Raw genomic sequence first — 25018 nt, forward strand, 5'->3', positions numbered from 1 at the left:
TACATATATGAGGAAAAAGATAAAAGAGATTACAAGTTTGAGAGCAAGCTGATAATAAGACCTCTCAAGGGCCATCGTGTTTCCTCTTGATTAACGCCGTCCAGAGGTTAAATTAGGATTTATTATGAGGGCAGGTGGATGGGTGGGGGGTGTCCTGATTTAGGATTTGCAGCACACATAGAGAGGCCAAATGTGGACTGTAAAGCCACTACAAAGCACGTAAATAATTTGGATCCATCGTATTAAAGATAACAATTCTGTTTTGGCCGCCAACAAAGATTCTCAAAACTCAGCATAGTGGGATATTGCATTATTTAATCTGAATATGAGCAAGAATTAAGAGGTTAACAATTAAGTGTCTGTAGTTTGCTGACTGACGCTACAAAATCAAACAACTTGTTATTAGCGAGTGGTGCATTACTGAAGAGTGATGATTGTCAATGTCAAGTTTAGAGGACTATGACCATGAAGGAGCTGTTTACTCCGTTGACTAGACTGTAGGTTTTCCACAATAGAAACCCACACTGTTAGTGTTTGATGTCAATGCTAGTTACTGTATGCTGGGATGTATCTCCTCCTTATGACATGTGGAATCCCATATGCCAAGGCTGAGCCTGAGATCGCCCAGAAGTGGATATTGTTTATATTTTGTTCGTCTTTATATGACAGTATATATTTATGAAAACAACTACCTCTCACCTTAGCATTGCAAATTCTGGTTTAAGGATTATATGTCATGGATATGCTGTTACATTCATTATGATGAGTTGGATTATTCAAATAGGTTTGTTTAGCTTGCTAAGCCTAAGGCGGCTCATTTATGCATGGGTGCCCAGAGGCAGATTGCAACTATCCGTCCTCTGTCTAAACCTGAGACTCCCCGTGCCGGGTAATAAGCTGCTATGATAATCAATCAGAGGCAGGGTTTTCTTTTTTCAATCAAATTTGAAATCCCTGCCATTCCCCAGTAGTATATTCTGCTCTTACACACATTTTTGTACATGTGTGAATTCTGATTACTGTTCGACCTGTTGCACCTGAAATGTATTTGCTCTCTTTCATCCTCTTCTCTGTCCACGCCATCTCAACAGCTCTGATGCACTCAACACACCTCTCCCAGCAATTGAGAGCCTATTCTGTCAGAATCTTTTTTCGTCATCTTTGTTTTTTTTATTTGTGTATTTATTTATTCTATCTTTTATTTTTTTTTTCCAATTTCTTGCTCCCTATGTCACTGGATATACTAAAAATTGGCCTTTGTGAATTTTCAGAGAACCAAATCCCCCATGGCTTCCCCACCATCGACATGGGTCCCCAGCTGAAGGTGGTTGAAAGGACCAGAACTGCCACAATGCTGTGTGCCGCCAGCGGAAACCCAGACCCAGAGATCTCCTGGTTCAAGGACATGCTTCCTGTGGACATCAGCAGCAGCAACGGGCGCATTAAACAGCTTCGTTCAGGTACAATTTGATTTGATCTGATTAAATTTCAGGGACAAGTTGATCTTCTTAAACGTGTTAGTCTACATGACATACTGATAATGTAAATATAGCAAAGGCAAGTTGCAGTGCACAAGATGCCATCAAATACTAACCGACATGAGTTGTGCTAGACTTGAGGATGACGTGAAAACACAAAAGGCCTTTGTTGTCATGTATTCTCTTTCATCTCAAAGGTCATGAAAGTTTTATTCAGAGTTTGTCACCTTGATTAGTTAGCTGAGTTTTTACAGTTTTATTCTTCACAATAGCAGCACCCATGTATAAAGTTGGAAGTTGATCCTGCACTTGTAACCTTCCAAAGAACATCATATTAAACAAGCCTTAATTCCCTCTTAAACATGCAGTTGGTTGACTGTAGGCCAGCCGATGATGCATTTGCTAGGATTCAACTGTGCAATAAATAAAAAAATCAATGAGAGGTGGTCTTTGTGTACAGTAGCAGTCCACTTGGTAAATAAACAGTGCTTGGCTGACCTGGATCAGATGGAAGCGGCGCAAGGTGGAAAGATTAGTGGCTTTCGACCAGGTTCCGTCTTGTCACTCCTTACTAAATCTACCTCACTTAGAGAGGGATAGGCCAGGCTGCAGGTTGGAGGCCGCAGAGATTAAAGATGAGAGCTACTCCAGAAAAATCCTGGCGTTGGAGCTGCCCAGTGGGAGCTGAATACAGGTCACTGGAGCATGTTCACTTGGACTGTACAATTTTCTTGCAATATTAAAATGTGGCTCTATTATAAGCACAACCCAAATTAGATACAGATTTCTCACAAATTAGACACTAACACAGTTACTTAATTGTTTGATAGTGTTGTTGTTACAATGATAAAACTGTGCCTAAAACTGTGATTTTCTTTTTTTTTTTTACTTCTAGCAACAAACTTTTAATTAGTTTTCTTTCTTGCATATAGTGACAGCGCCTGAAAATGTGCTGATATGCAATGCCCTCAGACTAACAATTTTATCCACCACCCTTTACTTGACATCTGCTGCCGTATCAGGATTTACATTACTGCATATGACCTGAAATGAGGCCAATTTTGCGATGGCAGAGAAAGTGCAATGATTTGCTGCTACAGTTTAACAGAAGAGGCAGACCCAGTTCCTCTTATTGCATCACATTTGGTCGATTTCGAGTGAGCACACAGACACATTTGGTCTATCTTTTCACACCATCCAAGTCATTCGCTCTGTAGAGATACTAACTTCTTTTCAGTTTAATACTTCTGACCTGAATACTTTTTCCTGTGCATCACTCTATTTACTGTGTATGACTTTCATTCATTTCTTTTGCCCATTTTACTAACAGCTTTCTGCCCAAATGCAGTCTGTACAAAGAGTGGGGGTCACCTTAAATTAAAATCTGCTTAAACTGCATATTATTTCAATGCTGCTATGAAGCAAATACAAATGTGGCGCTAGCTGTTGTCTGCAAGTACAAAAATAGCAGCTTTATTTTTCAAAATGTCATTTGCAGACAAAATTTGCCATCCAAAATCTATACTTGCTGCACAGCATTGATTTAAAATAACTTTGTCTCATTGCAGTTAAGTGGCTTCTACTCTGTATCGGTTTTATTTTTTATTTTTATCTGTGGCCTGTCAGAAGCCATGTTTTTCTCTCCCACTGTTATAAGTGGATTACTAACTAATCTCTCAACCCTGTTTGCATCGAAATTACTCCCACCTAGGTGGTACACCAATTAGAGGTAAGGATGATAAAGTGTGTTGGAAAATATCACGTACACACCATTCCCTCACCTCCATATCAGACCCTGCATTCCCGGTGCCACATCACCAGGTTCATCCACGCTGTTAGCGCCAACCCGCCTTTTTCCACACCCCCCCTTTGTCTCTTCCCAACATGTTCTGTCTTCTGTCTCCTCCTTAACAAACAAATGATCACCAACCCCGATGTCAGGAGAATGGAAACGCAAAAGCAAGCCCATGGTGCTACTTTTTTAAATGAGCTTTTTCAAGGCTCGTCCTGTACTGTTAGAAATCAGCCACCTTCATGAGCGAACACACACATATTCACACAGAAACAAACTTTTTTTCTGCCTTTCCTCTGGCTTTGCAGCGAAAAGGGGGCGAGGAGTTGCATTTTAAACTAAAGGCCACAGTCGCCACAAGAGGATCTACCTGGCTCCTCCATGTAGCCTCTATGTAAACTGAAATGGCTGCATTTGCATACAGCCTATGCAGCATTGCCCCCCAGCATGGGAACAGGATGCCTGGTTGAGATTGTTAAGGTGGAAGCTTCAACCCCTTCTTATGATAATAATCTGCTTTTCCCCCGAGTGAAAGCATGATTTCCATTCAGTAACAGTTAGGTAAATACTGGACGTCTAGGGCAAGCTGAATACATTTGGAGCTGCCAGCTGTCCGTCTCGCTGTCTATGTGTCCATAGCTCCTAATTCAGCCCATATTCAATGAGATGTTTAACTCTTTAGGAGTTATATTAAGGCAGCCTTATGGCAGCCTCTGTTCTCCCTATGCAATATCTATGCAGGGGAAACAGTGAAATGACCTTGTAGAAGATCCAGCAGTGTTTGAGTAGTTGGAAGTAATTGAAGGGGTTGCAGCTCTGACAACTGCCATAGCGGTAACCTTCTACATTCCTGTAGTACTCACACTGTTTTCTCCCGTGGGAGAATGGGCAGATTGACAGATTGGTGACAACAGCATTAGTATGCAGGTGCATGTCAGTGCTGAATCAGACAGCGATGAGCTCAACGTGCAATGCAAACACCTTGGAGAGATGTGTTGTCATGAGATCTGAGGTGGTATTATCACATGTCACTGCCCCACCCTGTTTCGCTTCTCTTTTATGGTCTTGTCTTGATTCGAGTCTCCTTTGGTTGGTGGTGAACCTGTTTGTTACATTCATCTCATACTGCATGATGTGGAAAAAAAAATGTATCCTGACATCATTTTATGCTGAGTATTTTTGTCATTTTCAAACTGCATGGTGGCTGACTGCCTTTCATGCTCGTACCATGCTGTTTTGGAGACGTGGTAACCGTTATCACTCGCTTATGACATACATACATACTGCTGAGAGAAGTAGTTTTGTTTTTGAAAATATTTTTTTCTAAATTGTGGGATGCAGGTAAGATTTCTGTTTAAAGTTTTCTGTTTAATTTGTTGAACTACAGCTTGTATCATCTATCAGCCATTTGCAATTCAGTAGAAATGATTATATGATGGTCATGGAGATGGAGTGTCAAATGACCACACCAAGACGGGTCTCCTGGGCTTTCAGGCTTTGTTAGAAACAACAAGTTAGCCTTCTGTCTGATGACTACAGCTACTTGGGATTATGAATACTAATCTAAACCATCTGGCAGAGGAGCATCTCCCTTGAGGGCTTTGGTGAGACATGGTCAGATAGTTGGTGATAAGAGAGCAGGATGACCTCACTACTAAATGCATGCTCAACAGAGATTGAAGAAAAGATGCCTCCAGTGGCACTTGCTTTGCAGCTAAATCTTTTCCATCAAGCAAATAAATTCAGCCATCAGTCATGTTTACCTGATAAAATAATGAAAACACAGACTGCAGAGGTGTTGATGTTAAGCAGGCAAGTTTGATCATAGTTTACACTAATAAATGGAAGGCCTATTAAGCTTGCGATGGTTATGCCATATTATTCAGATTATTTTCTTCACCTTAACACAACAAGGCAAATATTCTGTTAGCAGTTTCATTAAATTTTCGAAGGCTTATAGTGCCGGGAGCATTTTCTTGACAAAACTACGTCCATGTCTGAGGCACTTAATTACACATCAACTCAGTTAGACTAGTTGACTACACGCTCTCCAGTGAGTCACTGTACAGATATTTGCTGTGCCAGGTTACATCTCATATTGCACCAACTATCAAGACAGCTAAATTTGTTAATCTTCTACACAGGAGCTCTGCAAATTGAGAACAGCGAGGAGTCCGACCAAGGGAAATATGAATGTGTCGCCATGAACAGTGCTGGGACCCGTTACTCTGCTCCTGCCAATCTCTACGTACGAGGTAAAGTCAAAAAGTCTCTCATTTCTTGAATTGATCTATCATTTCTAATGTATGAAGTGTTTACAAACAACCGTGCAACCAGTGACCATGCATATTTATATCTCTATCTCCCTTTAAGACCCTGTACCCTCAAGGGCACATCCACACAGTTACCTTAGTTATTTCATTTTTTTTTATTTTTGATGATTAGAGCTCTGCTCGGGAATGCGTGGGAGTTTGCCGGCTCTGTTTGACTGACATTTTCCTCTCTTAGCTTTGTTGCACTTGCCAGGGTTGGAAGAATTACACCTTTATTATTCGTATTGGTGCATGGAGCATTTCCCAGCATAGCTTTGCCCACTTTCAGACTGAGCAGAGTTCTAATTAGGCTGAATAAGTGAGAACACCTGTAAAAACACTTTGATTGTTATGGAATTTCCACATTTGCTGACCACAAATATACCACTATTTCTCTCTCTTTTTAATCCTTCAACCAATTCTCCTACCATTCTCCTTGCCTTGCCATCCCTCCCATACCAATGAGCTGAACTAACCTCAACCTCCTGTTTGGCTGTGAACTCGACCAGGTGCGTCCTATGTTAAAACAGCTGCATTGAAACCGTTTCCTCCACTGGCGCTGAAAGCCATGCCAGACCTCCTTTCTTTTTTTTTTTATTTTGACTGTATCGAAAGGCTCCATTATTCCCCCCCGCACAACCCAGAGCTCCTACAGGCACGGATGGGTCTGGAGTTTCAGGGTTTGTTTTTGTTGTGGTGTCTTCGTGAGCAGACTAATGCAGGGCAAAGGTAGCAGTGTACCCATCCTGGAAAAAGCTGGTATAGGGGAGAGAGTAGTCTAGGTCGGCCCCTGTGGATAACACCATCATGTCTGATGTACATGAAACAGAATAGCTGCTCCAGTTGTTGGTGTGGGTGGAAGAGGGAGGGAGGGAGTGAAAGTGTCAGGGTAAGAAAGAGACACACTTGGCTATCACTTCATAATTGTGTTAAAAAGCATATACGAGAGTGTATCATACAGGCTGTTTTGTGGGTGAGTAAAGTAAATTAATTTACAATGTTTCCCTTCTAACCCAGACAGAAAAAAAAAATCCACATCACTGCTGAGGAAAGCATTGAATTAAGAGAACTATTTTTTTTCCTTCTCACCAAGTGCACTTCTAATGTTTAACATCAGTATTTTTCCTAAAGGAAAGCATCCAAAGAAAATGTTTTCCCAACAGACAGAACCTCCTCCTGGATCAGAGGAATCAGAGGTAACATCATCCTCAAGGACCAGAGAGGCATCGAATTTACAGATTAAACACTGTGAGCTCCAGAAGGTTTAGATCTGAAATCTTGACAGGGGGAGGTAGTCAGCCAAACAGCAAAGGCGAGAAAGGGATGTAAGTCCCGTCTATTAATCAGGGCATGTCTGTCACAGGTGCAAACGCAGCCTTTTCTTCCCCTCAGAGGTAATTACAGTAGTTGTGTGGCATGGCGCCAGCAGGGCCCCGAGGCCCAGCTAGTCTGTAACACCACCCAGGTAGCTGTCAACCCGTTGGCCCCGACACCAAGTTTTCCGCCAGCCTCACCACACCAGTGGAGAGATAGAAATCAAACCAACCGTAACCTTTTAAAAGTGTACTAGCCTGGAATGGAGAACAAAGGCTCTAGCCATGTTTTCACTCCGTCTTTGTTACTGCTGCAAGAATGAGGAGACAAGACCTGGGGCTGTGCTATCACTGGGCTGCTTGATTGGGTTTAAAACATGAGGGACTCAAGACAAGTGGCCTTTGACATGCCTCTCCCTCCTTCTTGTTGTTATATGTTTTTTTTTTTTTATTTAGAGACACCAGAGGGGGGATTTAGAGCCTTACAACGTCTGCTCTCAAACCTGTAAACATAACAGGTTGTGAAAGCAAACAGGTCATTTGACAACTGTTAAATTTTACAGTGTTGTTGTGTAGCAGCAGGCTATAAGTTGGTCGAGATCAAACTTCCAGCACAAAATAAAGTAGCGCTTGGACTATGAACAAATAATTGCGACAGTGTTATCCTTGATGTGTTTTGATGTCCAAAACATTGCACTGCAGTGCGGAGAGTAACCGTGTATTCCATTTTTCAATCTAACACTTGATTAAAGGGAAATTTCACCACCTTCAAAGAATTTCATCCACCCTGGGCAGAGCTGTAATTTGTCGGCTTGAAATGTCAATGAAGTTACCGCTACTTGAAGGTGACATATCAAAAGACTATCATGGGAGAAAGATTTATGGTATTATTATCTGTCAACACCCTTTCAGCACTCGCACACATACACACACTAACAGCACTGTCAGACTTGCATTATATGTGCTTGTTACAGGTCGGTGTTTTGTGTGTTTTTTTTCCCACATACTGTCGCTACCTGATCCAATGCATGCTTGCAGGTTCACAAACATGCTGCCACCACCACTGTCACCACCCATGTCTTGACATTTTAGAGCCACCAGAGAATGATGTCCTCATATTTCTGTGTGGGAGAGGGGAGGATGAGACTGAAGACGGAGGGGGGGGGTTGTGGAGAAAGGGAGGGGGTGGATTGTTTTTCCCTTCCTGTCTGTGTATCTATTTACGTCCTTCCACTTCTCATCCATTAAGAGCGTGTGCCTGTTTGTAGGTGTGCAGGTGCGCCTGCCTTGTTTGCTGTGGGTCGATTTTGGTGACCCTCCTCTAAAGGAGGACTCCATCAACGTGGGCAGAATCACAAGCGTCCTGTGATTGTGCATGAGCGCTCATTTGTCAAGTGCTTATCCCACAACGGAGGAGGGATGTCAGCTTCTGTCTGCTGGCACCCCTTCATATATCCATGTGACATGTCAATATGTCACAGAGAATAAAGTGCTTTAGCCCGGCTTTTCTTTTACCAAAATATCTTCATGCTGTTCTATGTGTGTCTGTTCGTGTCAGGGAAGGAAACTCGCACAATGATCAAGTTTAGAAGTTTTAGAAAGAGGACATCTAGTGTGCTTTACATCAATAACTAATCTTGATGGAGGGGAAAAGTCATTTTTCAGAGAAGAAAAGAGAAATTATAATACCTGTCACTTAAGTGGATGATAGATTTTATTTTGTTAAATCTTTGAATTACACATATGGATATTGATATCCGTAATGTCTTATAAGTCTATCCTTTATGATAATAGCTGCTTAAAAAAGCACAGTAATGTAACGTTAAGTTGAATGAAAATCAGTAATAGTGAATTAGTTCTAAAAGTGAGTTTCCCTCCCTGGGACTGTACGTATGCATTACTAAGGCTTATCTGTGCCATGTCACTAACCTCCACTCTGTCTGCAGAAACACTGTTCTGTTTCACTGTGTTGTTTTCCTCTCCACTTTGTATCTTTTCATTCCATTGCTCACCTCCATCAAATCACTTCATCCTCAAACAGATCAGCGTGAAGGTTGGTCATTTTTACTTTTAATCCCCTCCCTACAATTTGATGCAGATTTTAAGTGAGGTCAATTATCTTTTCCAGCCGCCCCGATGAAAACACAGAAAAAGCAAAGATATATTAATAATAGCTCTCCCTTGTCCAACAGTGTAATTGTGTCACTGTGTATACTTGTTTGCATGAAACCTTGAATAGTTCTTGCATGCCTTCCAGCTCCACTCCCCAAAACCATGTTTGCCTTGCCAAAACACACAAGGAGCCACCGTGTAGTTTGCTTAAGTCCTTATCAGATCTGTTGTGTTATGTCGCTGTAGATTCCTATGAACCACACCCGTGTTGTCACTGTCAACCACATCCACCAATAACTATAGCTCCTTTCACCCTCAGAGTTTCCATCCGCTTGTATAGGCCCATCAGAGGTGTGTGTGATGGATTACTCTGGTATTCAGATGGCAACTGGATTTGTCAGGTATTTAGGCAGCAACACCCCTGCTCTCCCACTGAGGGACACGGGTATCAGAACTGACAAAGCCGTTCTCGGGGGATTATGTCTGTTTTACTGCCATGGGCATCCTCTACCTAGAGACTTGAAGGATGTGATTGGCACGTTAGCCTAATGAGAAAACAGGCACACCCCCGCCAGTTATTTACTGAATAACAGCTAATCATTAAAAAGTTTAGGCAAATAGTTGATATCAGGAGATTTGCTCCTTGATCAGACTGGGCCTCTGTTTCAGAGTTAATGAATGATGACACTGACATTGTCCAAGAGAAAGCTAATGTTTTGGAAATTATCTCTGCACTTGTACCATCTGCAGAACACTGCTGTGCAAAGAGCTGACCTATAGAATATTTAAGAATGAGCTGGCAGGGTGCTGACAGGGGGATGATCAGCCATCATGGTAGCCCAGTGCTGCTGCCAGGAAGCCTGGGAGCCCACTGACTCTGTGCCAGTTTGCTCAGATATTGATTGACTGAACAGGTTCTGCTATCCTTGGGCACTTTGTCAAGGCAGTTAAATTTATAGGTATCCAGCAAGCAGGCAGGCAGAGTGGAGACAGGGCTTATTTTGTGGTTTTGATAGAGTCCCGAAGCCCGTCTCTCCAAGCTGCTCTCAACAGGAGAGAGGCTTCGGGGGAATCGATAACAATTACCTGCCCTCTAGTCATTTTGCTCCACAGCACCTCTCCAAACTTAACCGCACGCCATGAATTATTCACAACATTAAGTGTTCAATATACACAGGTCCCATTGACTGACTGCTCTTAGCACTGTTTAGTCTATGGAATCATGAAAGAATAACAGATACTTTGAGCTTAATGGTCTTACATTAGGGCTGCTTCTTTCAGATTTCTCTCTTTCAAAACCATATGTTGTGAAAAATAGCTGCACTTGGAGAATGTTGCAGTTCTGTGAGAAGACACAGGTGGCTACCAACATAAGTACTAACACTTTTTTTTACTTGAAATACCCAAAGGAAAGTCTGTTGTGCTTTAGTCATAGCAGAAACCAGATGTTCAGTCATTTATATGAGAAAATTGGACCAAGGTCCTGCTTGATTTTCTTCTCTCAGTGTACACAGGCTTGTGATCTCATCCCATATCTTTAACTCGTAAGCTCCCCTGCATGCTTTCCTTGAGAATGTCCCTGTCCTTTTCCCAGGTTGGTAGCAATATTTGGTCTGTCCAGTCTTTGCTTTTAAAATCAGCCATATGCCCATGAAGCTCAGGAAGCGGATATCATGGCTGATCTCTCCAGACTATTGTTATTGTGTGTCACTTGTTTCCTGCATGAAACCATCTTTATAATGTAGTTACTCATGAAAGTTGTAACCCCTTGTTCTTTTAGCAATGTGGTATATTTAACATGAATAAGTTAAACTGATTATTTTGTCCAAAAGCTTTGTTGACCATTTTATTGTACACGCCCTCTGAAGTTAGTTCTTATACGAAAAACTGCAAAGAGTAGATTTATCTCAGAAATTGTGTGAACCAAACTGAGAAGCCATAATTTCCTAAACATGCATGATTCAGTGTGTTTTGCGACTCAGACCTGGGATACTAATATTTTTATGAGATATCGAGCCAAATAGTTGAAGCCCACATGATTGTATTGATTAAAAAAACAGCAGCAGGTCTATAAACAGCACCTCAATTATTTTTGGGAAAATTCAGATGAGTGTGAACCAGGTCCCCTTATTATAGTGCAGCCTGGAGAAACCGGCCTCTTCCTGACTGGAATCTCAAAAGGTGCTTTTGTATTTTTTTCCATTTCACCACATAATGAGGGGAATAACAAGCATGGCTATATAGTAACAACGTTCTGGTTCAAATTAGATTGGGGAGGGAGGGGTGAAGGGTGGGGGGAGGTTTGGAGGGAGACTCACATTTGAAAATCCATTTTCATGGAGACCAGTGCAAAAGAGCAATTACAGTCAAGGGCTTTTTTTCCAGAGAGACACAGAGATGTAGTAGTGCATTAGGGGAAACAAGCAGTATAAATTCTGCAGGGATAGTTTCATGCTGTATCATTTTGAATACATATGACCAGCAGTAGTGGGTGCTCACTAGGGAGCTAAATGTTGGGCTTGGCTTCACTTTCTCCATAATCAAGGTTAAAGAAATCAGAGCCCCTCCTTCACGCATTTAGCACATACTATGGCAATGTTCAGCATATCATGAATTTAACAGGTCTGACATTGATGGATGTTCACATAGCGCTGTCAACTTAGGTCTTCTTTACCATGTCAAGAAGATAAGTTTGTTGTGGTTGCCAAAAGTTACCAGAAAAAGATCTGAAGTGTGTAAATACGGCAGCCATTTCTTGTGTATCTTTATTTAGATAGAAACAAGTCATATGTAAATGCTGGCTGTCTGTTTATTCTGGGCCGGCTTTTCAGTATTGCATGGAGCCTCTGCATCGGTGTTTGCCTTGTCCCTGGCGACGTCAACGGGCCCTTCTTGTCTCCATGGGAACCCCTTTTTAATGTCAGCCTATCTGCATATCAGAACTGCACAAAGAGAGGGAGAGAGAGTGAGAAAGACAGGCTGAGCAGAAGGAGCCAGAGAGAGGGAGCGGGAGGAGAAATCAAACAATGCCATCTCCACAGGGTCCCTCAATGATGCAACTCTCGCCACCATTTGACACTTTGACAAAAGAGGGCCAGACGCAGTCTCCAGCAAAACTGGTCTATTTTTTTTTATTATATTCCCTTTTGTAGGCTAGGGGATAAAACACCCCCCCAAAGTTTTCTTGTGAATTTCCAGGGCCATTTTGAGACAGTCTTATTATTCCCATTGTGCCAGCCTGCACATTCGGACAAAAGCGATCAGCCTTCCATTCTATTAGCTTTCCTGAGTTAGCTTTTAGCCTTGTGGTGTTGTATGGTGGAAGGCCATTCATGAAATCACATAAATCGTCATATTCATACCTATACACTATTTTGTCCTGCTCCTCTTCATCCCCTTAGTGCGAAGAGTCCCACCCAGATTCTCCATTCCACCCACTAACCAAGAGGTGATGCCGGGCGGCAGCGTCAACCTCACGTGTGTCGCAGTAGGCTCGCCGATGCCCTACGTCAAGTGGACGATGGGCCAGTTGGAGCTGACCAAGGAGGAAGAGATGCCAATGGGACGCAACGTGCTGGAGGTCACCAACATCCGTGAGTCGGCCAACTACACCTGCGTGGCTATCTCCTCTCTCGGCATGATAGAAGCCACTGCTCAGGTCACTGTCAAAGGTAAGAGCTGTTGTTCACACTTGGTCTGTCTGTCCGTCTGTCTTAAACCACTTTCAAATGGCCTCTGAAATTAAAATTGTATACAATCATTGTTTAGCTGTGGCCTGTGGTTTTTGTTGCTGCTGAGTTGAAATTAAAAGCTGTCTCTTTCTCCATGAGCATTGATATCAGGGCTTGTATGTGTTTCTTTCTTGATATTTGTTGAGTTCTGTATCAAAGTGTCTGTGGATATGGCTCTGCCTACTTGTATGTATGTGTGTGACTATTCAAGTGTGTTGTTTGCCAATTGCAGCCTCTGTTATCAGTTGTCGTCTGTATTGATCCCACTTTCCACACAACTGATCGATACACAGAATGTCACAGTCATTTAGAGGGACCACAGCAATACAGACCCCCTTCTTCAAAGAAGCCATAATGAAGACCCTCTGATTTGTTTATGATTCTCGCACACTCACAATGGAAACCACTCTTGCAATTTTCTTGTATTGTCAGTAATGGCCAGGACAGTTATAAAACACAAAATTGGGATTTCAGTTTAGCTTTTCTGTTCATTCGAGAACATTGGCGGCTGACAGCACTATAAGGATAAGCTTACGAAACAATCGTTTCAGAATGGAGACATGACCAGTCGTGCATTTTCTCCACAAGAGCAGATTTTAGATGTATTGTGCCTAGATTTTGAGAATCTTGTTGCTAAACGTGTCAAATGCCCATTTTTTCTCAAAAGTCCTGAAAGTCCATTCTTGATATCAAAGCTAATAACCTGCTTCTCCCCCCTCAGCCCTGCCAAAGCCCCCCACCTCCCTCATTGTGACTGAGACCACAGCCACCAGTGTGACACTCACCTGGGACTCTGGAAATCCAGAACCTGTCTCCTACTACATGATCCAATACAAAGCTAAGTCTTCAGACAATGGCTTCCAGGAAGTGGAAGGCGTGGCAACTACCCGTTACAGCATCGGCGGACTTAGCCCTTACTCTGAGTATGAGTTTCGTGTGATGGCTGTCAACAACATTGGCCGCGGGCCGCCCAGCGACCCCGTGGAGACACGCACTGGTGAACAGGCCCCCTCCTCGCCACCTCTGCATGTCCAAGCACGCATGCTGAGTGCCAGCACAATGCTGGTCCAGTGGGAACCGCCCGAGGAACCCAACGGGCAAATCAGGGGCTACCGGGTCTACTACAGCTCGGACCTGACAGCTCCGCTCAGCGCCTGGCAGAAACACAACACAGACGACAGCAGTCTGACTACCATCTCAGGCCTGACTCCTGATATCACCTACAGCCTCAGGGTGCTGGGCTTCACCTCTGTTGGTGACGGGCCACCTTCTGACATCCTGCAAGTCAAAACCCAGCAGGGAGGTGAGCAGACAACCTCTGTATGTGTCTCATTGTGTTAATTAATGTGTATATGTTCATAAGCACATGCAAAATTGTATATTTTATTTTTTCCCTATGTTAGTTGTGTGCATATTATGTAGTGTTACACATGGTAACAGCTTAAGTTAGGCATGTATAGTATATGTGAGAATATTCAGAATGTGTCAAAAGGCTCATATGGCTGTTGTTGCATTAGTTTGTCTTTGTCATGCACACGTCAGTTTTAGACAGGTGGTCATTTCTGCCGTCGCTGTGGAGGAAAACATTTAGCTTTATTAATGTGTTCTCTTTGTTCCTTGTATTTCACAATGTCTGTCCTCTCGTCCCTCTCTAACCAGTCCCTGCCCAGCCGTCCAGCTTTGAGGCTGAAGCTGAGCTGGACAGCCGCATCATGCTAACATGGCTGTGGCCCGTACAGGACCCCATCACTAAGTATGAGCTGCAGTACTGGGAGGCCAACTCAGACAACAAGGTTAGAATAACAATATGAAGTGTGTGTGTGTGTGTGTGTGTGTGTGTGTGTGTGTGTGTGTGTGTGTGTTAAAGTTAGGGATATTCGACTTTCAGGTGAAATATATGGAAAATGTAAAAAGTGAATGCTACAGTGATATTATATCATGAAAGTAGGGCATTTAAGTAGAAGCATGCAATGGTGATTTTATTCATCTTAAACAATTTATGGTTTATACAACAGTGGTAGGTAAACCACAACAAAAAATTTTCGGTGTCTCAATAAATTGGGATGTGGCCAAAGGACGTCCACTCCTCTCCTTTCTGTGACTCTTCCAGTCTCTGTATCACTGTTCCAACCTCCTGATGACACTCTGTGACCCTCTAAGCTCAGTGAACACCTCCGTCTGAGGACTTCCTGTTTGAAGCCTCCAGTGTTGAGGTGCTGCTGATCAACTGTTAGGTGTCGTCTTGGTCTCATGATGTCAGAATGTGAACAGCAGGATGAGGAGGACTGTTTAAATACCAATTCTAACTGAAGCAGGAAATGTATTGGTGGATTCATGGATCAAACCTGTTGTGAATGTTGCTGTTAAGCTTCTTGTTAGAGAACAGCAGCTGGTGCAGAAAGTACTGAGACACTGAACAGTTGGACATGTGCATTCAAAGGTTTAGAGAAGGTCACATTAAGTTCACCTGGAAAGGTTAGAATGCATTTTAGGTTCATCCTGAAATTTCACCTGAAAGCTGAATATCCCTAACTTTTTGTATATATACACACACACACACACACATATATATATATGTCTGTCTGTCTCGGTCTGTATAATTTACACATTTCTCACATTCTGCTGTGAGACTGCCGACACATGAATCTTGCCCTTTATGATGCAATGTCTCTGAATTGAAAGCCGTGGCTGAAGAAGTGTTACCATAGTAATGCAGTGAAATCCCCAGCTGATGAGAAAAATACTGTAGTAACACACAGCAAAGTTGCTCTGTTCTTTCATTCTGTGCTGTGCTGCTTCATTCAACTCTGCTGGACCACTGCATCAGACTGCAGACGTTTTTGAAACTAGTTGCTTTCAAATTTGTGTGTTGGTAGCAATCCAGGCTTTAGGATTTCAGTTGAAGATTAATTTCTCAAAACAATAAAACAAGTACAACCCCTATTTGTTAGAATACCTGTGCAACTAATTTCTTTGATTTCAATTCAGTGGCTTCTTTCTGTCTAATTTGAAATCCTCCAGATGCACGTGACCTTCAACCCAGCAGGCTCTTATGCTGTGGATGGTCTCAAGCCTGACACCTTGTACCGCTTCTCACTGGCAGCCCGTTCTGAGATGGGTCTAGGCGTATACACCCAGCCCATCGAGGCTCGCACCGCCCAGTCCAGTAAGTACTTACCCAGTCCAGTAAGAAATCATTTTTCTCTCATATGCTGTCTCTCTCATCTGTCTTAGCTCCTTGTTGTCCACTAACCACTGATTTTTGTGGAGAAAAACAGCCGGCTGTAGCAGGTTTAAGTTTAGGCAGGGCAAAGTGGCGTTTCGTAGAGCTTAGATCAGACAGTGCTGGCAACTTGAATGTCAAGTCAATTTGAGCACAACATAAAATGCTGACAGTCCAAGCGTCCCGGTCAGCCTCATGCTTCCACCACCTCCCCTCTGTCACCAACACTAACCCTCCTGCCCATCTATCTGAGGGCAGGCCCTGTGTTCAGTGTCAAAGGTACGTTTAATGTGTCTTTTTCCCTCATTTGTGAGTTGTGCTGTGCTATTTTGCCTCACATCGTCATGTGCTTTTACAGTGCTAGCACTCAAAATGTCACATTCTGCCAGCTGTGGTGTTTTTGCTGTGGTGGCAGGATGCTTGTAGCACCCCACCCAGGAGGTTCATGCACAGCACATTTGTGCCTTGCACACATTCTGTACAGAACTATATTTTATTCAAAAAAAGGTGAATAATACCTTTCTACTTGGTATCTGATTGTGTTTATGAAATTATTAAAAGTATTACCAGGGAGAATGCAACTTCTGAAACTGAAGTTAGGCAATCTGCTAGACAGAAGATGGAGACGAACTCAGAAACACTCAGAATATAGACACCAGCTCGCAGAGAGTACATGAACCCGACAACAGACATGTTTCATTTTGGCCTGCCATCAAGCTACTCATGGAGAATGATTTATGCACGCTCACATATGCCGCAAGTTGTTGAACTGTAGATTCTGACTGCTCCAATCTGTCACAGTACTGATCCTTGGGACATCTCTAGTTCACTTACTGGTGTTACTTTAAATACTGGTGTTGTTTTAAAGACTGAAATTATATTGGTGCATATTCATTAGATAACTTTGACCATGTGTCAAAAAAATTCCAAAATAACACCAGATGACCAGTAATGCTCCACATTAAAATTCTGTCCAGCCAGTAACAGAATCACCAGAATAGAAATGAATATAATAGACTGGACAGAAGGTATGTATGAACATTTCATTGTGAAATCTTTCCTCATTGAGAGTCATTGAAGGACCAACACCTCTGACAACCATAGAGTCATATAACTTTCATATGAGATCAGGAGTGATTAGTCTGTGTCCTTGTGCTTCCTGTCAGCAGGACAGACTAATACAGTTTTTGGAGAGCAGAACTTGGATAGGTCAGGAGGATGGTGTGCTTGAAATAAGCGGCAGCCATCATGGGAATGTTCTGAGGCAAATAGGCAGTGGGAAAGTGTGACATTTTGTAGTGCTGCATTTAAATGTTTCGTATCGGGTTTTTTTAAAGATTCAGAGCAATGAACATAACTGAGCTATATTCTTTTTTTTTTTTTATATATATATATATATGTCGTCAAACTTTACCAACACACCACAACTCAGCAGAGCAATGGCCAGAGTAACATGATACTGCAAAACTGTATTAGTAACTCGTTCAAGGTGTAATTACCAATGAGATTTCCAATGCAAAAGATTCAGAACACTGGACAAGAGCCTAACATAAGTAATTGTATGGTGATCTTGGTAGTGTTTACCCCCTGTTAAAGACAGCAGGCAAACAAGTCTATAGTTGAATAATGAATGGTTTAGAAACACACAAAATTCCCTCTGACACTTAAGCTCTTCAATTATGTGTGTGACAATAATTAAGTTATTGAGCTCTAACATTTGGACTAAGAAGAGATAGATAGAGGTACTTTATCTTCCTCATCTATAATATTATCTCTATTTTAAGACAGCTCTTTTGTCTTGCTCATTTTTGCCTTACAGGCGTATGTATTTCCTGTGGTGCTGTCCTCCCCTCATCCAATTCGACTTTGATCTAGCGGATTTTTTTCATCAGGACCTCAATAGCACAATCTATTCTACGAATCATCTGCATTGTTTTGATTCAGTCTGTTACCTTTTTGTAATACATGTGTTGTTGTCAGGTCTTTGTACTTTTCTATCCACTCTCTTGTAGATCAGGGACCACATAATGAGACCTGATTCTTTTCTATTAAGCCCTAATGTTTTGAAAAGGTGGAGTTTTGTGTTCTGGCATTAGTATATTGGCTTCATATTTGTTCATTGCTCTGCTTATTAAAAAATACATTTCATGGGCATGCTGTGTAAGAATTTTCTTTTTCTCAGTTCATTTTATTCTCTTTTGAAGAGGCATTTATTTGTATAGTTGAATACATTTTGATTGAGTTAGATGCATGTAATGTATGAATGCTATTGTGTTTGTTTTCAGTGTTGTTCCCTATTTTCAAATTGGTTTTTATGTTTTCACCTCTGGACTTGAGAGTTTATATTTTACAGTAGCTAATTATTTACTACAGCAAACTTATTCCAAACTTAAAGAGTAGTTAGAGATTACCAACTATACATAGACACATGATACTGTATGTACTATGTTACATAAAAACTTTGTGACGTTTTGGATCTGTAGTTTTACGACCAAAACAATATTGAGGCAACATTTTGGCTTCAGTTTTAGCCATTTGACAGAGCACCATGTTGGTGTAGTAAATCTGGAACGGTTAGGAATTTGTCCAGTCATCTGTGGCCATAAACCAGATGTTGACAATAGCTGGAATCTTCATACTGTTATTGATTAAGAAATCATATCTTTATGTATGACTTTGGAGACAGCCCTGTGTATCTCGGCTGCAGCAGTGAGCAGGATCTGACAAACACTGTCATAAAGCCCAGAGCTTCTGCATCAGTGTGCAAACACCAGTCAACACTTAAGCACTTGTTCACACACTCACACATCTATGCTCATTTTCTTTGTGTGCACCCTCTGCATACTGTGAGTAGCAGCAGAGGGGGAAGTTATTTACAAATTACGTCTTTATAAAAATATCGCCTTGTAACATTTTGGCATGTTTTATATTCAGTTCAGCCCGCCCTGCAGTTTCATGACCTCTCACATAAATACAGTGCTAATACCAGCTTTAACAGTAGCCTGGTAATGCGTTTTTGAAGCCAATCTCTCAGTCCGGAGGCAGCATCCTGTTGAGTATGGAAGCTTTTTGTATTCAGTATAAAAAATTAAAATGTCAAAATTCCAATGTAATGTTATGGAATGTATCACCTACTGTATGAGCGCAAATCATTTGTTAGTCTCACCAGGTGAGTCAACATAGACTTGGAACTACTGCACCTTTGATGTCATCTCATGAATTGATATCTGAAGTTCCAGTTAGGGAGGGTTTTTATTTTATTTATAGTTTTATTTTATTTTGTGTATTTGTATTTTTCAAGCTTAATTTGTAATAAAAAAAATATGAGCAGGAAAACTACAGTTTAGTGTTCATGTGTAGCCTAATCAAAATCAGAAAAAACAATACATTGACATTTTGAATATTACATTTTAATTATCATATTGACTACTGTACAAAAAGCTTCCAGTTTTACGTTTGCTTGTGTTTTTATTTTATTTTTGTTTGCTTGATCCGTGCCCCCCTCCGTGTGGTTGTGCTCCCCTCCCCCTGCAGCCCCATCCGCTCCCCCTCAGGACGTACATCTGGTCAGCCTGAGCTCCACCAGCCTCAAGGTGAGTTGGGTGGCACCGCCCGCCGCTAGCCGCCACGGCGCCATTGTGCGCTACACAGTCAGCTACCAGGCCATGGCTGGAGAGGACACCGAGAGGCATGAGGTGGCGGGCATCGGCGCAGACGCCACCAGCAATGTGCTGGAGGGCCTGGAGAAGTGGACAGAGTATCAGGTGTGGGTGCGGGCACACACTGACGTGGGCCCGGGCCCCGAGAGTGCCCCGGTGAGGATGAAAACCAAAGAAGATGGTAGGTTGACACCTGAGTGTTCCCAGACTCTTCACACCTGTGTTGCTTTGGGCCACCTGTCACCATTTTCCTTCACTCTACTTCAACTTCTACTGCACATTTCTTTGTGTCCTGTTGATCAATTTTGAGTTAATGAGGCGACAGTGGTAGCAGAGGGCATCACCTTCTCTGCTTTTTCCTCTTTCCAACTTTGTCTCTATTGCTTTAACACTTAACATCTATGGCAGGTTAAGGCTCATCACCCTCAGGCCTCAGCTCTGCACCACTTTCCTCTGTTTTCGCTGTTTAAACACCTTCTTGTTTTCTGTCTTCTGTTCTGAGGAGTAGAAGTGGAGCAGAACTCCCCCTCTCCGTTCTATCGCTCTTGCCTCTTTTTCTGTCTCGTTCCTCGTTTTGTTTGCAGTCTGATAGAGAGCGGCTGCCCCTAAGAGAGAGTCGTCTATAATTAATGTGTTTGAAGTTTGCTGCAACACAGCTAATTTCATACTGGAATTAAGGGCATTACAGACATCACTAGACCACATGCTGTCTCGCAAAGGGTGTTTTTGGGGACACAGTAGACACTGAAGGTCTAAAATGAGAAGAGATGATTTTGATTCATGGCCAAATCTAGTATCACTTCCTTCCACAAAGCACCCAAGTCCATAAAAAAAAACTCAGGAGTCATTATCTTGATAGTTTTTGGCTCCTCATCACAAAACACAGTGAACTGAAGAAAATCTCTAACTCAGCATATTTTGACTCTTTCCTCTCTCTCTCTCTCTCACTGTCTGTCTCTTTCCTTCTATCTTACTGTTGCGTCCCGCTTTTCCACTCACTCCCCCTTTTTCTGGTTTCCAGTGCCAGGAGCACCCCCCAGGAAGCTGGAGGTTGAGGCCATAAACTCCACAGCAATCAGGGTCACCTGGAAGCCGCCGCTGCAGGGGAAGCAGCACGGCCAAATCCGAGGCTACCAAGTCATCTTCTCTCGGCTTGAAAATGGCGAACCGCGAGGCCAGCCTAACATCATGGATGTTGCTTTGCCAGAGGCACAGGTACTGAATGATGTCTTATTCTTGTCTACTTTTTCCTCTTTCTGTAGTTGTCTTATGTTCATTTCCCATTATTTTCATTCTTCACCGCTCCCCTGTTCCTTTCCATTCTCTGAGTTCACACTTCATTTCTCCTATACTCTGTGACACATGGAATTTTCTTTCTGTTGGCTGCTGCAGTACCTCCCCCCACTTCCTCCCCCCTGCCTCCGTTTTTCAACGTTCTCCACATGTAACATTTGACTCTAAATTGGTACCCTGCTCCCACAGCTTTGGATTAGCTGTCGTAACAAGATCCATTCTAATTCTACAGTAATAGCTATTAAATATTTTATATGTGTTACATCAGGATGGGGCTTAGCAGAATCAATGCACCTCTCTCTGCGGTTTTAGCAGTAATACATATGCACTGCCTTGTTACCATGTTTATAAATTAGAAGGTTTTTTTCCCTGACGTCGCCTTTTACACATTAATGCAGGCCGCTCCAAATCGCCCAAAGCTGTGTGACACTGTGAGATGGATGAGAGATTGTAATCCTTAAGAGGGATTCAGAGATTCATGAATATCTTAAAACCAAAAAACCCCACTCTCACTTTTTCCCTCTCTTTGGGAGAGAACAGACCAGCTTAAGAGCCTCATTCTGATTGTTTGCCGCGAGTAACATTTGCGCGAACACGCATTCACTCGCACCCTTGATGGCCTCACACAAAAACATCTAATTTGAACAAGTAAGAGCTCCCTGGCCCCAGGAACAACACAAAAAACCTGCACAGCTTTGTATGTATCTCTGAGCAGCATTTACTGCTAACAGCTATGCAGTAGCATTTCAGGAGACCAACAGGTGGCTGGTTCAGTTCCCAGGCAGTGCACACTGCTATCAACCCCCGTTTGCTTTTGCAAACACCCTGCTGTCTTAAATCTTACCATTTCTAACGAGGAGGCACCATCAAAGTCACCTTTAAATGATATGTCAGATATGCTACATCCCAAGTGACACCAAGCAGAGTAGTGGATCCTAGCTGTGTGTGTATTAGTCTCTGAAGATGAATACAGTGGTTGGAAAGCCACCCAAGCTGCCCATCTTACATGGGACTTAACAATTTCTTAGCATAGAATTAACATTAAGTTAGTTTGGGCCAGATAGAGCTGAGAATAACTGAGAGGCTCTGGTTGATATCTCCTGCCCGTGTCTCTACACCTGGCCGAACCCCCAACTCCTCAAAACAGTCCAACACCTTTGTTTTACAGCAGTAGTTTCTGGCAGCTGCTGCTGACATTTCATTGTTATCTGACTGTGTACTAGAATGCTTGACAGCCAGGACAGCATCGTTTGGTCTGGAAGAAGAGAAAAACATGGTGGCTGTTTGTCTTCCTGGAAGTGTTTTCGTTATTTCAACATGTTTTGCGTGACTTTGTTATGCGCTATGAAAACTGAACTGAACATGACCCTACTTGTTGTGCAAACAGTCCTGCCTGCCATGTCTCATTTGTGCCAGGTTCACACAGTAAACACAAAGACACACATCAATTTGGCACTCGGGATAGCTCTCATGTTCCAGTTTTGTGTCCAGGACACCTCTCAAACTCACAGGCCCCTCCCAGGCAGAAACCTGAATTTCTCCACCTTCCTCCTGTGTTTTTCCTTCCCATGCCTCCCTCCCTCCTCTGTCTCTCTTGCCCTCCTTTTGCACCCTTCCCACCTGAGAAGCCGGTTGAGTAATTACCAGAGGCTTGCGTGCAAGTTGGTTACCCTTGATTGAGTCATCTCAACGGAGTGTTTTCCGTGAGACGGCGCCGAGTAGCCAACCTGCAAAGACCTGCCCAGACGTCATGAAAGACCACACAGTCTGCTGACAGTCCCTTGTCCACGTTCACCCAACTGGTTTTAGAACAATCCCTCCTTCTCTTACACATCTTTCCATTGACGTACCAACCAACAGCAAGTGGAAAAAACACGGCAGATAACATGAGCAAACATGCTCACTGTTTAGATCAACGTTGTAGTAGGTGTTCCAGCTGGCTGAGGAGAGTTCATGACTCATCCTAGACTCATGCAAATCCCTCAAACGCACACCTGTAATTGATGATAAATAAAAGGAAAAAAACAATTTCCTTCTATTTTGGCACATCTCAGAGTGTTTTTCTCACGAATTTCTCTAATGTGTTGTGAAATCAGTTCCATATCCACCCTTTCACCTGCATTGGATGCACAGTAATCCTGCCAGGAGGAAAAGAAAAATCCAGATTTTCCAGGGTTTTCACAACACAGCACAGCCTCCCCTTAGACTTCAATCACAAATGTAAGCCTACTGATTGGATCGCAGATTTTGTCAAAATCGCTATCACCTCTCCCCTTGTCTTTGTCTTTCTGTTTCTGGCTTCCTCTCTCCACTTCACCTTCTCTCAGGGTTAGCTGAAATGCTGGGAGGAGAGCTAGGAGAGCTTGCCTGTGCGTGGGCGGTTTAAGCGCCTCTTTTTCTTTTCAAGCAGGAGCCCACACAGCGCCCTCATTTCCCTGCTAAATTTAAACCAGTGGCCATGTTAACAGTGTGATGTTATCGACCCCTTTCCAACCATATTTCTATTGGTAAAGTGGCTTGAACCTGAGTGGGCAACTCCTCACCACATAACCTGCTCCATTACTGTGCACTCAGAGCAACCCCTTGGCTCATGTTTTTCATACACCCTTCTATAAACGTTGGCATAAAATGGCATGATTGAGTTTGAAGCCATTAGCCACTGTCTGCGCCTCGATACATTTTCTGCACGTGTTTGCCTTCTTGCACAAGTTTGCCTTTATTCAGCACTACTTTTCCAGGTTCATTTTGTTTGACCACTCATGCGTTTTTTGTGGTGTGTGCACGTTTGTGTATGGGAGCAAGCGAGGCAATGCTTCACTGCCTCTACGGCCTTCACTGCCTCGGATTGGAGATGAATGTGAATCAAAAAAAAAAGAGAAAAGAAGCACCTCAGCCCGTTTCACTCCATCAATCATGACAGCTCCTTCTCTTCCACATCACTCGTTCCCCCCTCGCTCCCATTTTTATAGCCACACATCTCAGCCCATGTCATCACATTTGCATTCACTCGCCTGCAAATTATACCGCTCCGTTTCCACAAACGACGCTTATCAGCAATGATGTGTTTTCAGCTTGCGTTGGCATTCGAAATATAAATGGGGGATAATTTATAATTCTCCCACGGATTTAAGCAGAAGGCAAAAGCAGTTGCGATAGAAAGGGATTAAGCCCAAGATGAGATAGGAACTCTTTCGAACCTTAATGTGTTCGCTGCTCTGTTGACATACTGAGTGGAGTCGACGGTAAACAAATTAAGCAATTAAGCACGTCGCAAACTGTTATTCATGGAGTTAAGTAGCAGCTGTACTTAAATGGTACTATTTAGTGCCCCGCCATGTCGGGGGAGCATGAGGCAGCGTTTTTTATTGCGCAATGTGGGTCAACCAGTCGCAACTGGGACCATACAGAGGCCTTGCTCATGCTTCAGTTAGCTGTTTGGTGAATACTCATCCACAGGGAAGAGGGTGGGGAAGTTGGGTCTTTTGTCTTTTTGTGGGCCAACAGTCAATGGAGGATGATGAACACCGTCTCTCTGGTGCACAATGAATCAGCAGTGTTAGAGGCTTGTTTGTGAAAGTTGGCCACCCTTGAAAGCATGTGACTACTGTATAAACTTCATATTCTTCTTCTTAAAAGACCACCTAAATAAAAAAAATACTTCTTCTCAGTTATATCTAATGGTGCCTAGATGGTATCTAAAACACAAAGACTTGGTTTTATTTGCTCACTGAACAGTTTGAAGACGTCTAATTTCAGTTTTGCTTTTCCGCATTGCAAGTCAGATTTGAATTCATAAAGTAATTTCAGGAATATGTATTGGTGATCTACACAACATTAAACAAAGCAAATTCCATTCACAAACGGAATAATAGGAATCTAAAACACTCATTTCTCACATCTGGGCAAAAGATCTAGGTCCATCCGAAACTGTCTGCGTGGATTGATACCAATAGAGATATGGGAGAAAATATCGCATCGTTTGTAATTTGGGTGAAACAAACCTTTAACTACCTTACCATTCCTCCATCAGTCCCGGTGCTCCTCACTCCACCGACAGCATCTGTAATGCTGTACCCCGAATGTTCAAATGTAATTACTTTCCATC

The 25018-nt window shown here is 42.7% G+C and overlaps 1 protein-coding gene across 5 annotated transcripts in view; it reads left to right on the plus strand.

Annotated features, from left to right (window-relative positions):
* The window catches only part of LOC139214224 (receptor-type tyrosine-protein phosphatase F), a 156840-nt gene that overhangs the window by 84457 nt on the left and 47365 nt on the right, over nucleotides 1–25018 (plus strand). For all 5 annotated transcript variants that reach the window (XM_070845017.1, XM_070845016.1, XM_070845020.1 and 2 more), the window contains exons 5-12: nucleotides 1272–1460; nucleotides 5415–5525; nucleotides 12409–12678; nucleotides 13460–14041; nucleotides 14398–14531; nucleotides 15760–15904; nucleotides 19496–19801; nucleotides 20642–20835. In XM_070845017.1, coding sequence (XP_070701118.1) covers nucleotides 1272–1460; nucleotides 5415–5525; nucleotides 12409–12678; nucleotides 13460–14041; nucleotides 14398–14531; nucleotides 15760–15904; nucleotides 19496–19801; nucleotides 20642–20835 — 1931 coding nt within the window. The remainder of the gene's footprint in view (nucleotides 1–1271; nucleotides 1461–5414; nucleotides 5526–12408; nucleotides 12679–13459; nucleotides 14042–14397; nucleotides 14532–15759; nucleotides 15905–19495; nucleotides 19802–20641; nucleotides 20836–25018) is intronic.

This window comes from Pempheris klunzingeri, chromosome 15 (assembly GCF_042242105.1).
Source record: "Pempheris klunzingeri isolate RE-2024b chromosome 15, fPemKlu1.hap1, whole genome shotgun sequence".
In the NCBI taxonomy this organism is placed as follows: Eukaryota; Metazoa; Chordata; class Actinopteri; order Acropomatiformes; family Pempheridae; genus Pempheris; species Pempheris klunzingeri.